The sequence below is a fragment of the Trachinotus anak genome, unplaced genomic scaffold, assembly GCF_046630095.1.
Source record: "Trachinotus anak isolate AG129_WGS33_773 ecotype Australia unplaced genomic scaffold, CSIRO_AGI_Tana_v1 ptg000021l, whole genome shotgun sequence".
Lineage (NCBI taxonomy): Eukaryota > Metazoa > Chordata > Actinopteri > Carangiformes > Carangidae > Trachinotus > Trachinotus anak.
Window position 1 is genome coordinate 22,278,067 of NW_027273872.1, and position 16,296 is coordinate 22,294,362.

Genomic DNA, 16,296 nt, shown 5'->3' on the forward strand with positions numbered 1-16,296 from the left:
TCTGAACCGGTTCAGTATCATAATAATAGCGCTGTTCATCAAGTTAACCAGGAGTCATCTGTTCTCATGGGAGCCACAGATTACTGCTCTAGTATTAGGGCTGATGCAGTTGTTACTCATTTACACATCAGCAAATACTAAAGAATTTGGTATTTAAGAATCTGACCATTTTACAGTCTACAGTCAGCTCAATTTATAGACTACCTCAAAAAATTATGGTAAAAGTGAAATTTTCTTACGCAGTACACCACTAATATGAAAAACGGGTTGTTATTGACGTGCGAGTGTCAAACCCAACCACTAGATGGCGACAAAATGCCGTAACTTACAGTCGGGTTACCTGCAAGGGGACTTTGATTTTGAAAGTAGCCTGTCTGTCGCTTAGCTATCAGGTTACTTTGGTGGTGCTTTTATTCTAGAGGATCCTGGCCGGAAGTGTTGTTGTTTGTGCTGCGGATCCGAGGCGCTAACGCTGCTAGCACCACGGCCAGGAACATCTGTTGCTAAGCTAACATTTTAAACTTGATGGTATAGCTGCCCGAAAACGCTTTTATCGGAGCAACAGTGACATTAGCTGTCAGTTTGCCCACCGGATGATAAAACTGCTGGCGTGAACGTTATGACTAATTTATTTTCAGGGATCAGGTTGTATTCTTAGCATTAGCCTCTGAGTAAAGGTCTGGCAGACATGGAGACTCGGGGGATTGAAGACATGTTTGACTTTCGTCGGTAAGTCAGCTCACGGCGGTTGGTTAAGATGCATAGATAACCTTTAGCTAATGCTAATTAGCCACGGCTACAGCAACATAGCGGTCTTATTCTGTGCGTTCAAGAAATACAGTATAGTGATATCGGTGACATTTAGCGTTTGCTAGCTAACTACTGTGCGTCCAAACGTAGGGCGATCAAACCTTTTATTAAACATACAGCTAGCAAGCCAATCTAGCTCTGTTCCGCTGACGGTAACATAAACGTTTCATTGTTTACGCAACCTTGTGCAGTGGTAATTCAGTGTTCACATTACACTGCCATTGTGCTTCAAGTAGCCAGCTTAGCCTTATATAGCTGTTGAATTTGACATTGTAATATCACAGCGTAGTCTGACAGCTGAGGACGAAGTTTTCAAAGAGACCCAACTTCTTTAAACTGGGCAGAGACTAGGTTGAGATAATATTTGTACCTCTTTGCGGGTGGAATATGGCGAACGACTTTGACATTAACCTTAGATTGGAAAAGTAAAAGTTGTGCCTCGATCATTTGTTAAGAATAGATGACCAGTATTTCACATACAGGTGGGACATTAAGACCTGTGTGAGCAGTAGCACCCGTTATGATGTTCAATCGGACCAGTATTGGGCATCCCAGATGTTTTTTAGCGCCTAAGTGCAAAGCCAACCACTGAGTGACACGTATAATAAAGCAGAGGATGACAGCTGCTGACTGTGGTTAAATGTGAGACTGAAACTCGCACTAATGCTGACTCTATAGTGAAGGAGACGTGTGGTATTTTTTCAGCAGTGGTTAATTATTTTGCTCTGAACTTCAGAGGATCGTTCAAATTCACATTGAAAGATTAAACTGTGATGTAGTAGTTGACCAGCAGGTGTAGGACAGAGAGGAGTAACAGCAGTCTTATCTAAAACAGTGGCAGGCTGTGGAGTTTTTAGTTTTTGTTGAATAAAAATAAATGTAATCCTTAGCTTCTTTGCATGATACATTTGATCTGTCATAATGCTTATTATTAGATAATATAACATGGCCACTCAACTTAAGAATGATATCTGGCAGTTAACCTTGATGTGCATTTATTTGGTGAGTTAATACAAGTGCATAAAGTAATACAATAGATGCAGTCCACACATGGTCTGTGTTTAGATTTTCTTACTTGTGTATTTCTTTTATCACTCCTACCTGTCAGTGTGATCTGAGCGGTCTGTCAAGGTCTCACCATCGATGACATTTCATTTTTTTTCATGTTTCATCTACTTCATCTAAAATGTTGTGTCTTTCTTTGTACAGGTTCCCCAAAGATGCAGTTCTCCTCCTGTTGTTGCTGATTTACTCTCCAGTTGGCATTTGTTTGATGTTAATACGGATTTTTATCGGCATACACGTGTTCTTGGTCAGCTGTGCACTTCCAGAAAGTTTTGTTAGAAGGCAAGTGTTTAAAAATATTTGTTTTTCTAAGAGCACATTTTACTCACAGAAATAACAATTATTGCAGTTACGACAGCAGTGTTAGTAGTCATGTATGTGTTATCCATAATAATCAAAGTCTGCAATAATAGTAATAAAGATACATGTAGTAGTATAAATGAAAGGAAAAGCCATTTAATGCTAGAGCACACTTGTGTACATACTGCCTCCTCCTGTTAAAGATAACAGCAGTAGGCAGCCTCTCACAGCTGTAATGACAACATTAAATCCAGCCACCCCATTAAAAAACATTAAGCTAAATGGCTGCTCAGTGTTTTTCATATGTTATGTGTTTTACAGAGTGACCTCCTGTATATGAAACCTTGCTCACAGTAGTTTAAATGTTTAAATAAAGGTGACGACTGTATGATTGGAGAACCTTAATGTATGATTACATGATACATATACATTAAATTTTATATAGAATTCGGTCCCTGTAGGCTGTTACCAAGAATGATTTATCATATGGTAGGATAAATAACACATCTCACAGTGCTGTGCTTTCTGGGGAGTGTAGTGACTTTGTTGTAGTTAACACTAATATCCTGTTTACACCCATTTTTCTTTGTTTGCTTTCAGATTTATTGTGAGGATTATGTGCTCAGTCCTGGGAATGCATGTGAGACAGAAGAACCCTCGCTCCAGAGACAAAAACACCAAGCTGTACATATGCAATCACGTGACAGACTTCGACCACAACATCATCAACCTTCTGACCCCCTGCCATACTGTGAGTGTGTGACTTTTAAAACTTTTTTTTTTGCTAATGTTATACAGTATATTTTAAACATTTTATGCATTTCTCCATCATAAGGTCACTGCATGCTTCTTGGATGGATTAGCACCCGTCAGCAACGTAATCATAATCATGGACATGCATGTACCTCTCAAAATTTTCATCATATATGTTGAAAAGTGCACAGTGTTTAAATCAAACCTGTATATGTTACAGCATTGAAAGCCATAGATGACATGACTGTGCTCGTTTCTGTAGTTTTCAGTGGGCTTTGTGTTAACAACACGTGCAGTGTTGAACCCTGTCAGATCATCTACATGTTAGAATTAGTTCTGAAGCTCTGTGAATGCTCCCCTGGTGAAACTGCAAGAATGAAAGCACATCATGTTCTGTAGAAACACTTCATCGGCTGCAGATGACAAATGCGTGTTGGCCCCAGAGACTGTCTGTGCAGTGGTGCTTAAAGGCATGTCAAAGTCTTACCTGCTCACTGTCTGGGTGAAAAGAGATGTCTTGTCTGTTATCTTTCTTTTTAGTTTTATGCAAAATGTTGTTCTGTGCACTGTTAGATATGGCGGTTGCCGTGTTTGGTGATCTTGCTCTGTCTCTTTCTGTCTCGGTGTCTCTATCAGCCTCAGCTAGAGGGCTCCACAGGCTTTGTGTGTTGGGCCAGAGGCTTCTTTGAAATCCATTCAACATCTGGCCATGGAGCGATAGGAGAGTCTCTGCAGAGATACTGTTCCACTGAAGGCACCACACCTTTGCTCCTGTTTCCTGAAGAGGACACCACAAACGGCCGCAGTGGCCTGCTCAAGTTCAGGTAAACCAGTCACTGGACAAACTCATATTTGATTCAGCTCTCCTGTTTCTGGTTTTGGATAATTGGTTCTCATTTACCAACCAAACAAGTTGTAAAGCACAACAGTAACTGTTGGGATTCATCTGTATTTTGCACATGGAGACTCAAGCCTTAAAAAGAAACAACGGTCTAGCCATCCGCCAATGATCATCCCTCCCCCACGGCACTTTGAGACTTGAGATGAATTGTTTCCCTCCACAGTTCTATAGGGACGTTAGTGTGAGGAAGTGAAAACTGCAGCAATCCTTTGCTTTGTGGAGTTCTGAAATTCAGTTAATATTAGTTTTTCACTACACTCTAACAGTGACTACATTTGCCTTAAACAGGTCACTGGCAGTTTGCTTCATGTTCCTCTGTGTTCTTTCAATCATGTACTTAAATTAATAAACACTTTTAAATAAAATAAATCTGACAGGTATTGAGAATTTTCTCTCTATTTGCTTGTCCAACTAACATATTATATTTATTCTTTTCCTCTCAGTTCCTGGCCTTTCTCACTGACTGATTACATTCAGCCTGTGGCCTTACGGGTGACCAGACCATTGATTGCTTTGGTAATGTCACTTCAGCCTGACTTTTAAGACAAGATAAATATCATCACCAAATTACTGATAGTGTGTCTGTGTATATGCTATGAACCAACTACAGTGAGAAGAGATACTGTATATTGGTGTGTTTAGTAGTGACATATAAACTTAAAAAGTGGGGAGGAGGGGAGGAAATCGATGAGGGAGGAGAATGTGTTTTATGTACCATTTCTAAGCTATGGAAAATCACTACAAAATGAGTGAAATTTCCTGGAAGCTACTTAGTGTGGGCTGCTTAAACCTAATCCAGCCATCTCAGCACCCAGAGTAATTCTGTCTTGTGTTGCTGCGTGCAGCAGAGGCTAAAGCTGGACTTTCACTATCACTGAGGTTATTTTTGAATAGTTGCACGCCTCACCACAGCTATTATTGGCTTTATCCTTTCTGTGTCTGTCTGTCCGTATATAGTTGAATTAAGAGCATATCAGGTTACGCTGGAATAAAACACTGTGATTGACTCTGTTGTCTTTTGTTTGTCCACAGAGCACACCAGAGTCCAGTTGGTTGACGGAGCTCTTATGGACATTTTTTGCTCCATGTACAGTGTATCATGTAAGGTACTAAATAATTTGTATCATTATTTCTATCAGCAATTGCTTTATAAGTGAAATCATGATATTCTACAGCAAATAGTCAAATATTTATTGGATTTAGTTTATTTTTCTTGGAAACTGAGGTGGGTTTGTAGAGTTGCAAGTTACATGAACTAGATCCACCGAGTAAAATAAAAGCTGATGAAAACACTTGGTTTTGACACAAGTAACAACCCCAAGCTCATCTCCTCTGGCCACTAATGTTAATTAATGAGCAGGAGCACAATGGTTTTAAACTAAACTGCTTTTGTAAGTTAATTTTAGTTACAAATTCAGTTGTTAAATAGTCTCCTGATGATTTTGAGCATTTCTCCCCCGCCAGAGTGTTGTCAAAATTATTTCTTAACTTTGTTTGTTTTGTTTGTGATTTTCATCCCAGTTGGCTCCCACCAGTCTCCAGACAAGATGGCGAGTCCACACAGGAGGTTGCCAACAAAGTCCAAGAGGTAAAACCAGTGTTTACTAGTTGAGTGGATTCATAAAGGCTTAGATTTGTAGCAGTAAAAACAAATATGTAGAAAAACATGCCTTACAGTGTTGCAGTTGTATTTCCTTGACCCCAATGCCTACACTCATATCCCTTTTTGGTAAACTGCAAGGAGCTGTAGTTCCCTAAAATCACAACATTACTAGATGTCTAGTTTCCAGTCTATGTTTAGTCCATCAGTGTCACTAACTCCTTGTCATTCTGCTTTATAGCTACAGTTATACACTAAAACTGTGTCTAATGTGTGTCTTCTTTTTCAGCTACTAGCAAGTGAACTTGGCTTGGTCTCCACCAAGATCACTAAAGCTGATAAAGCAGAGCACATCAAAAGGAAAAGACACAGTGCACCGCAGACAACCACAAGTAAGTAAATCATATAAACTCACAGTACATCCTGGTCAGCTGATTGTTTTTGAGTTTTTCGGGGGAGGTCAGCTGTTGCTTTCTTTACACCAGGTGTCAGACCTGGCTCTATTGGACTTGGTTTCATGGTCCAGAGTTTGGGCACAGATGATCACAGGATTGCTAAAATGGCCCAACAAGTGAAGGACGTGCTGCCTCATGTCCCACTGAACGTCATTGCGAAGGACTTAGGTATGACACAGTATCAATGCACGTTCACTTTCTGATCCAACATCCCTGTTACCTCTTTGCAGCGTACTGCCACTCTGCTCTGCCACACTCTGCTCTATCTGTTCTTTAACTTTACATGCACTTACAGTTGTCTGTTGAATACATACAGCAAAAACCAATTGTGTTGACACCACCATAACAAATCTGCTGGAGAACAAGGAGGAAACTCCAATGGAAGCAACCGGGACTTCTGCATTTGGGCCTTCAAAGATCAGCCCCTACTCCTCTGGCTCTGCTCCCACCATTAAGGTTTGACTCTTTGATTCTGCCTCCTGCTGTCTGAGCTCTCTGTCTTATTTATTATCATTTAGGATAAATTTTCTGTGAATATATAAATGTAATATTCCTTAGATTACTTGGGATTTATAATATATATTATATTGCATATAAGCATACACATGTTTAGTTTAGTAATAATTTATGTTGTCACACATTTAAATTGATATCATTTTTGCAGTACATGCATCAATCTTTCACTATTATTTTGCATCTGCAGCCTGCTGCCAAATCCTTTGGGAAATCACCAGCTGACAGACATTTGTCTCTCCAAGAGAGGAAAGAAGCGCTGTATAATTTTGCAAGAAGGTGAGGTTTTTATTATTTGCAACCAGGCTAGGAATTTAATCATTTTAGAGGCAAGGCCATTTGGCCTTCGGTGCCACAAAAATGTTTACAGCACAAAGGCCATTGAGTGATTTGGTGCTTGCAAATAAATAACTTGACTTTCTGATAAGAAAAAAACAAGAAAATAAGACAAATGACATAAAAATATCAAATTGATCGGGCAAATATCAAAATATTCCCATTTCTAATATATATAAAGAAGACGTTTTAAGATTCAGTGTGTTATCATGTATCAATTTATCAGACTATAAATATGTAAATATGTTTCATTTTAGAGAAACGTATCACTTTCTGCAGATGAACGTAAGAAAAGACTTCAAGTGTCAAACTAAAGTAAAAATAGACATCAGTTAGAACGATACTGAAGTGGAAGTGATATCTCTTCTTACATCTGATATCAAAACAATGTTCTGTCCAATAAAGGTTCTGGTGGCTGTTTGCAGTCATTAGGTAATTTACTGCTCTCTTCTGGTGGCAGCAGGGTATTGTCTCTGGAAGCTAGCTTGATTTCCAGATCATTGTATCTGTGGTTTCTGTCATTTCTGTGGGTGTGACTGTGTCCCGTTGACAAAGGCAAGCGGAGAGGACAGCAGCCATTCTGGGATCATTTATGATATTGCAGCATCATGCACATGTGCAGACGTGAGCGATAACTAGTTAGTTAGAAGTTGGCAGTACAGTATATGCCCATAACCAATCCAAGCTGCAAGGACTGCTGCAGGTCTGATTTTCGGGGCATCATGGCCAGGGGGAGGGGCAGCGTTGGCCATAGCTGTCGTGGCCATTGTGAAATTCCCACCCTGTCTGTAAATGGAGCTGCACTTATGTTAATATTGCAGCAGAGTTGGCAGAAAGGTCAGCCATTAAGGTAGCCTTTATTAGTCCTGCAGTGGGGGAATTTGCATATATACAATTATTATTATATTTACAAATATACAACAACAACAATAGCAGCAAAAATGGGTATTGTACAGTTAGTGTGTGAAGTTATTCCGCATGGTGAGTTGTCACCATGCGCAGGTGTGTGTGTGTGTGTGTGTGTGTGTGTGTGTGTGTGTGTGTGTGAGAGAGAGAGAGAGAGAGAGAGAGATCTACTGAGTGTAGTGTTTAACAGTGGAATTAAATTTTCTGATAGCCTCTTAACTTAGCATTTGTTTTAATCATATATGTCTGGTCTCATTGAAAACGCTCCATGTCTGTTCGGCTCATGTTAATAAGACACCTCAGAACAGCCAACGCTGCTTCATTATGCACAACATCCTGCAGTCGTGCAGGAGTGAAGAGTTATGCAATATTCATTTGGTTAGAGATTTACTTTGAATTCATTCCCAGGGATGTGTCGGTCACTCAACACTGATTCTGCATAGTGTTACAGATGCTGGGCAAAAGTCTTATGTAAAAATAACCCAGTCTTTACTAATTTAGACCCTGCAGATTTGTTCTGAAATCCAGACAGTCTGACACAAAAGCAAGGGAGCAAGTTATTGAGAGAAAAGTCGAGTGACCAACATGAGATCTCGAAAAAGTATTTTTCTTAAAACATAGTCAACCAGTTACACTACACTAAAAATGTAGCCCAGTGGGATTCAGTATAATGATCACTGATAGTTACAGTATTCATGTTAAAATATAAAACATGACAACTTGAAACATCTTTCTTGGGCAAAAAAGGATTTACTGTATATATGCTTCCTTTTAAACTGCGTTTTTTTTTTTTACAGTAAGAGGGAGTTTTACCTTATGGCTCTTAATATATTTTAATGTGATCCAGAAAGGCACTGACAAGACCAAATTTATTGCAACCACAATGAGTCCAGAAGGAGTTTTGAAAGTGCCCTGTTTGTAACAAAACATGTTACATAACCATTTATACCAGGGGTGTGTGTGTGTGTGTGTGTGTGTAACCAGTTAGTCTTCTGGAGTAAACACTGACTGACTTTTATCTGTTTTTCTCTCCCAGACGCTACATTGAAAAACACGGATTGGATCAAGATGACAGTCACTGAACACACTTTGGGTCAAGCCATCATTGAAAACTTGTCAGAAAGAAGCATATACTACTTGCATAGCTGTCTAATTTGAATGGTGATTTTATATTCTGTCAACAAGTTCTGTTACAAAACAGATTTTGTCAATTGCAAACAATGGAGACAAGTATTCAGAACATGTACAAGTTGATGCAATGGTTATTATGCATGTCTTTAATTCTTCATTCTGGCTGATACATAATTTTGATAACAATTTGTATTATGATCCACTGACTGTGAATCATCTATTTATTTTTATAATGTCCAGAGTCGTTGATGATGAAAATAAAGTTCAGCTTGACCTTGCCTTTACGAAATTATTTCAAATACATTACAATTCTGTCGCTGTTTTGGGATTGAAATTTGATTCAGATGTTCCAAGGTTAACCTGCTTAATAAGGACAGTTTTAAGCAGGCTTTAGCAAGAAGCGTTTAAAATTTTAATGTGAATGATGTGAATGTATTTGAATGGCTAAAACTTACATTTTTATTTAATCAAATGCAAGATAACCAAATCCTGCCATAAGAGGGAGCCAGAAAATACATCTATACTAATGCAGCTGAAGCTCAGTGGCCCCCAAACACTTCTAGAGAGAAATAGTCTGTAGTCTCTACTGTCCTTTCCAACTTTAATAGTGATTAACACATGAACACAAAAACACACAAATAATAAGAAGCACACACTGTCCAAGACTTGAAACAAGTGAGTAATGGTAATTCAAACACTGAGTATGTTTAATTGTGTGAAAAATTGTAAAGTTACACAAAGCTGAGTCCTGATACACATTTACAACACCAGTGTAACTCCTGGAGCATGTTATAGGCCATATTCTGTTGAAATGGGTCATTAACATGAAAATGTGCTGGAGGAGCCACTGGTTTAGTCAAAAACCCTGAAATGCTTTATTAATGCAAATTGACCGCTGAACAAGACAAAAACTAACAAAATCTCAATAGTTGCTGGCCTGCCACCATTATACATGTATGGTACTGTACATACTGTCCTCATGATATGTCTCTGACCTAAGTAAACCCTGCCTGCAAAAGTTTTCATACATCTAGTGTCACTCGCATCCAGCCAGGTACGACACAGGCCGAGGAAACTGTCCCGTAAACGTCACACCTCGACAGCTTGGGTTTCTGGAAACATCTCAGGCCGAGGAAAATCTTGATCGGGCAGGTCGATGCCCATGGCCATACCCATAACATTTGCTGGCACTGTGATATTTTTCCGCTATAATTCGATTTATTTTAAATACTATTCCCAGGCAGACACAAGGAAAGGTCGATATTTCCCGCAGTACGTAAAGGCAGCTCCACGCCTCCCCGGACGTTACGTTTACTTCCTGCCTCACGGAGCACAGGCGCTATTAAGCTAACAGGTTCGCGATGTCAGCTGTCGAAGAGACTTCAAATGAACCTGTGGGGGTTAAAGAAGACAACGAGTTTGATGTAGAGGCTGAGGACCAACTTGTGGATGATTATGTTGTTGACCCGACGCGATATTTATTTTACAGGTAGTGTCTGGTTAACAATTTCCTTCGGTGTTTGTGGTTAGCTCGGTAGCTGCTCCAAAGGTAACTCCCAGTAACTTTAGTTTGTAATTACTCAATAGTATTCCGTCAATTTTAGTTTAATGTCAGTTTCCTCAGTGTCTTTCTTTAATGGTTGCAATAGTAACGTTATCTCCAGAGTCAGTGGAATCGATTTTAAACGGTGAACGCATGTTTATTGTAATAGGTCTGTGCTAATCGATTGGGTCAGTTCAGTCATCTCATGCCCGCCCTGCTGCACTGGGATCATCTCAGAAACACCAAATACAATGTGCCGACGCAACGTCACCATCCATGGTCACATGAATCCACATGAATTGACCATTGTTGCACACAGGAGCTACTCGGAGCTGTGGGCAGCCTTATTTGCATTAGCTACCTTCTGGCACGGGTGTAGGTTAGCAGCCAGGAAATCCACCCCCCTGTTTTTTTGTGTTTCAGAGACAGAAAGGAGTGGGCTGACCTGGAGCCTGTTCCTCAGGATGATGGACCAAATCCTGTAGTGAAGATCGCCTACTCTGAAAAGTGTAAGATTGTTAGTAAGGGAGTCACGTAGAGCACTAGAAGACACCATAGATGACAAGCAAGCACCTGCAGAGCCACCATTCATACTCACTATGATACAATTTCCATGACCTTATTTTATATACGTTTTTTTTTCTCAGATGAAACACTTATAATGAGCAAGAAAAATAATTTTGTTCTTTCAGTACTGTCTTCAGGAAGCTGCACATCAGAAACACTTACAGACAAGTGCTAGAAACTGTGCAGGCGATGTTTTACAACCACAGACATGTCCAGATATTCAGCAGCTCTCTGAAACAGAACTCTGTTGTTGAAATTCACAATTGTGTAATTGTTGTAAATATATTTCTTCCAACAGTCTCAGATGTTTATGACTATTTCCGTGCTCTTCTGAAGAATGATGAAAGAAGTGAGCGGGCCTTTGCCTTGACAGCAGATGCCATTGAGCTAAATGCTGCTAATTACACAGTGTGGTGAGTAAGCTGCTTGTCTGGAATATGGAAAACAAAGGTTTGCTCTGTAGTAGTGTTTTATTTTCATGTGAATGACTTTCCAAATGGCGCTTAAACAAAGCCTTAGACTGCAATGATGTTTATTACGTATGTATGTAGACTGACATTTGAGAACAAAAACTATTTTATCGTTGGGTCTAAATCTCACAATCTGCTATTTAGTCACTTCATTTGCTTACTTACCTTCTCAGTAAAAAAAAAAAAAAAAAAAAAATATGAAGGAGCAGTACAATTGTTTGTTTCACAAGAACTGTGTCCTCTCTGGAATAAAGTGTAAACAAAATTTGGGTTTGGTAATGTGCAGGCACTACCGGCGAGTACTACTGCAAGCCCTATCAAAGGACCTGAGGCAGGAGATGAGGTACATTACTGCCATAATTGAGGAGCAACCCAAAAATTATCAAGTCTGGTGAGTGCTGGCAAATTCATTTCAGAACATATTCATTAATCTACAGTTAAATCATGTGCCATTATTGGGGAAAAAATAACAGAGAGAAGAGAGCAGGACATCTCTAAAATCACTCAGTTTAATGAAAACATTAAATGTAATGATGGGTTTCCTAACTGGTCTTCCAGGCATCACAGACGTATGGTGGTGGAGTGGTTGAATGACCCCTCAGAGGAACTGGAGTTTATTGCGGACATTCTCAGCCAAGATGCAAAGAACTACCACGCTTGGCAGCACAGACAGTGGGTCATCCAGGTAGGTGTCGGAGCTCTTTGCAGAATTTGGCATTTAAACGGAGGAATCACATCCAGTTTTCTGCCCACAGTGAGCCTCTCTGCCAGATTGAATCCTTCACTTATTAATTTGGTTGGTTGTTGGTATGTTGTTTGAGTCCTCCTTCAGTCAGTATTTGTCTCACGCATGGCAGGGCCACCACTAAAAGCACTACATGATTACATAAACAAGTTTGTTGCCAAGACTTGTTTTATTCAATTTTCAGGAGTACAAACTGTGGGATAATGAGCTGGAGTTTGTGGAGAACCTTTTGGAAGAAGATGTGAGGAATAACTCTGCATGGAACCAGAGGCATTTTGTAATTTCTCACACTACAGGTTTCTCTGATCCAGCCATAGTGGAAAGAGAGATTCAGTGAGTACCTTGTCTCAAAATATATTGGACACACAGTTAATCTGCACCTTTGAATTTGGATAAAAAACGTAGTGTTTTTAGAGCGACTGCTTCTACCATAAATGGCTTATATTTAGAGGCTCTGACTATACATTAAAAAAGATATTTGTACATGTTTTGTACATTTACGTGTACATTTGTACAAGTGTTGAGGAGACAGTACAGTTCCTCCGGAGTATCTTTTCTTGAGCGATAAGCATCAAGTCTGCTTATATTTGACCAATCCTTTATTTTCCTCTAATAATGCAAGGTACTGTCTGAGCCAGATCAGGAAGGCTCCCCACAATGAAAGCGCATGGAACTATTTGAAAGGGTAAGATGAAAAACACATAACAAATCATTGTTTGACAGTAAATCCCAGGAAATCTGCAAATGGCAAACATGTTTATATTTTATCTGATATATGAATTTATTAATCCTGTGCAGAGCTGCAGCAAAAAGAGATCTTCTTTTCCTATTCTTAAGTAGAATAACTGACATTTTTATGTGCCTTCCCCACTCAGACACCCACAGTATATGGCATGCTAGAGGGGTAAAACTGAGTGGAGACTCTGTCATTAAAAATGGAAAAGCTGACTGACAGTATCCTTTTTTTTCTTCTTCTTCCCCAAGGATGCTGCAAGACAGAGGTCTGTCATCTCAGCCAGGTCTGCTGGAGAGAGTCCTGGAGCTGAAGGAGACACACTGTTCACCTTACCTTCTAGCATTTCTGTTTGATTGCTATGAGGATGCCTTGGAGATCAGTACCCAAAAGGAAAATGTGGAGGAAGAGGAACAAAAGGAAATTTTAAGAAAGGCTCTCGAAGTAAGTTCTTTGTTCAAGGCAAATACAATCTTTTTCTCTCTAACAAATTAGACTTGAACCCTGAAATAGTGTAATTAATATTGTTTTTTTCACCCTTCCTGTGTTCGTACCTCCTTGGCAGATTTGTGATCTTCTAGCACAGGAGAAAGACACCATCCGTAAAGAGTACTGGCTGTTTTTGGGACGTTCTTTAAAGGGCAAATATGGAAACAATGATCCCTCCAATGGGCCTATGGCAGGCAACCCTGAACCTTCAGTGCCAACATCTGGGAAGCAGGAAATGAGCTAGACCTCCAGGAGACTCACACCATTTCCACTCCTATCCTGCTTCATTAATACTGTCGGCAGAAGCAGCCCAGGCCATTTGACCTTCCTGTATATTGCTATAATGTATACTGCTGACGAAGTGTCCTAAAATAACTACTAAAATAAGGTCATCTAGTGAAAGGTATTAAGAGAGACAATTACAGATACAAGTCAAAAATTTCTCACTAGATTTCAGTAAATCTCCTGCTTACTGAAATCTAATTAGACATGTTGCAGCAGCTTATTTTTGAACTGACTATATGATTACGCATCAGGCAGTGTCATACATTCACACGGTTTATTGGCAGCTTTAGATTTATTAGTGTGGCTGTTTTTACTCTCTTTAGACTCAATGACAGCAGCCCCCAGCCATGGGTACTCATAACACCTCTGTGTGTGGGTCTGCATGCACACAAATGTCCAATTTCTTGCATTTGAGCACTGATAGGTCTGATTAGAGAACAGTATATACCAGCAGGAGCACTCTGACTTTTTTTTTTTAATATATGTTATGATAAGTTAGTGTATAGGAGTTTTCCTTATACAGAGATGTTTGAATGGAAACACAGTGACTGCAAATAAGACTTTAAATGCAACTTTTTGTTTGTTGAATTTAGTCAGTGGATTCATGTACTTGTGTTTTAATGGAGGGAAAAAAACATCAAGAAACAAAAACTTGTTATAATACTCAGAGTGGTTTGTGAAACTAATTTACCAGCCATAATAAAGCATATAAGAGATGAAATGCAGTGATGTGCTGCTGCATTTGATCAATGAATCTCACAACATCACAGCCTTGGCTTCTTTTTTTTTTCCACATCTATATCAGTTGCTCTAAATGATCCACTTTGTTTTTTTTGAGCCGTGCTGCCAGAATAAAGCTGAACCAACCAGCCCCTGTGCATACAGCACATGTATTGACACTCGCAGCCTCATGTCCTGGACTCCCTTGGAGCTAGGAAATGGATTTACTCCACTAGATGCAGCTGTTTCTACTTCTGCTGACACTACAACACAATTCATCCCCTCCACTTTCTAACCATGCGGCCAGCAGTTTGTAATTACTGATTCTCTGGGTGCTTGATATTAGTTTAGCCATGCTTGCTTTTCTCTGCTTTTCCTCATTAGCATGGAGGACACTGTGATCCACAAGTTCACATCACGAGCAGTAATGACATGACTGAACATGAGGGCCATATGAAAACTGTCACGTAACAGGCAAATGATGTGATTAATTTCGTCTAATATACCAAGTCTGCAACAAAATATTTCTGTCTTTGCCCTCAAATAAAAATGCTGAAAAAGCCGTGGAAACAAAACACACTACCAAGGCTGCAAGATGAATATGAATCTTGGCCACACTCTCAGCTACTTAAACAAAACAGACCAGACACCTGCTTCACTTCAAGCGTTGTTTGGAGGACAGTGCTCCCTAGTGGTCAAACCCAGAGGAAAAAAACAAGAAGGTCCCATACAGTGTGTAATTAAAATACTAATTAAACCCAGGACAAGTCCAAGCGACACTGAAGAAGCTGAAGAAGACAGACAGCAGCCAAAAATCTGTCTTCTGTTCAGTCCATATGTGATGTTCACAACAGCCATCATCATGAAGGCTGGTGGGGCCACGGGCTGCTTTTTAGGATGCATGCACAGACACGGTGGATCAACAGGAGACCGGTGTATTGGTGAAGAGTCCTGGACAGATTCCAGCTTGGTTCTGAGACATCTGTGTCTTATAAATGGTGGAAGAGGCAGCTAATCCTGTGTGGGATTCTGCAGCCATAGAGTCAGCTCTGTGTTATTTTTTTACACCGAGACAGTAGCATTCATACCAGAGCCATACAGCGCATGTAAGATTTTTGAAGGGGCACAAATTTTCCTGAATACTGTATTTTCAGAATGTAGCTTGATACAGAAACCATATAGTAGAAGCTCAGAGAAAATGAACCTGCAAGTTTGGCAAAAGCAGAAAGACTAACTCCTGACTGTCACGTCCTGTCACCTGTTGTAACTCCAACTCTTCTGGAAGACATGAGTGCATTCATTTGCCTGATCATCTTTTCCAGCTGCTTGAACATCTGAAAAATAAGATCATATTTAAAGTTAAAAGTGTTTTTATTGTGACCAAGAAATACCCAGACATACCACCTGAATAAACTGGGGCCAGAGACTCACAGAACTATAGCGCGTCTATACACTGCTACAGCACATAAATATTTTATATAGCATGGCCTTAAATAGAAAATACCACTACCAAGTTACACATACCAAGCATTGCAATCAAAATGGCTCTGCGTAACACAACAAAAAGCATCAAGATAAGTTAAATACAAAACATCTCCTATGCAATTAAATTAAAGGCACACTTACTTGAACACTGAATATTGGAGAAACAATGGTTAGCCTTTCTAGCAGTTTGGTCTTTGCTGGTTTAAAACATAGAGGTACATTAAAATACTAAAAGAAACACACAACCTGGCTTAGTACTCACAGTATTGGCCTGACACTGTTCTATATTGTTCTTAAGATCAACAAAACCCCTGAAAAGATCAAAACCAACAATGAACAGATCATACAACAAGTATTGTCTATGTGGCTAAAGTCTGCTTATTCCATTCCTCTATACAACAGAGCTCCACTACTGTCCAGAAACTATAGAAAAACAAAAAACCCACCAGTGTGTTTTACCATTACACTGACTGACATGTTTGTTCATTA

The 16,296-nt window shown here is 39.6% G+C and overlaps 2 protein-coding genes across 2 annotated transcripts; both read left to right on the forward strand.

The window, feature by feature from the left end:
* The first annotated feature begins 428 nt into the window (after positions 1-428).
* Positions 429-9,048, forward strand: aup1 (AUP1 lipid droplet regulating VLDL assembly factor). The gene is made up of 12 exons (XM_071457183.1): positions 429-729; positions 2,020-2,157; positions 2,776-2,926; positions 3,565-3,752; positions 4,273-4,345; positions 4,862-4,935; positions 5,351-5,417; positions 5,719-5,821; positions 5,915-6,052; positions 6,201-6,340; positions 6,588-6,676; positions 8,676-9,048. The coding sequence occupies exons 1-12, from the start codon at positions 689-691 to the stop codon at positions 8,719-8,721; spliced, it is 1,248 nt and encodes a 415-aa protein (XP_071313284.1). The 5' UTR covers positions 429-688; the 3' UTR covers positions 8,722-9,048.
* A 1,019-nt stretch (positions 9,049-10,067) lies between these two features.
* Positions 10,068-14,366, forward strand: fnta (farnesyltransferase, CAAX box, subunit alpha). The gene is made up of 9 exons (XM_071457184.1): positions 10,068-10,259; positions 10,737-10,822; positions 11,179-11,293; positions 11,637-11,741; positions 11,909-12,035; positions 12,280-12,428; positions 12,718-12,780; positions 13,080-13,272; positions 13,394-14,366. The coding sequence occupies exons 1-9, from the start codon at positions 10,132-10,134 to the stop codon at positions 13,559-13,561; spliced, it is 1,134 nt and encodes a 377-aa protein (XP_071313285.1). The 5' UTR covers positions 10,068-10,131; the 3' UTR covers positions 13,562-14,366.
* The last annotated feature ends 1,930 nt before the right edge of the window (positions 14,367-16,296 follow it).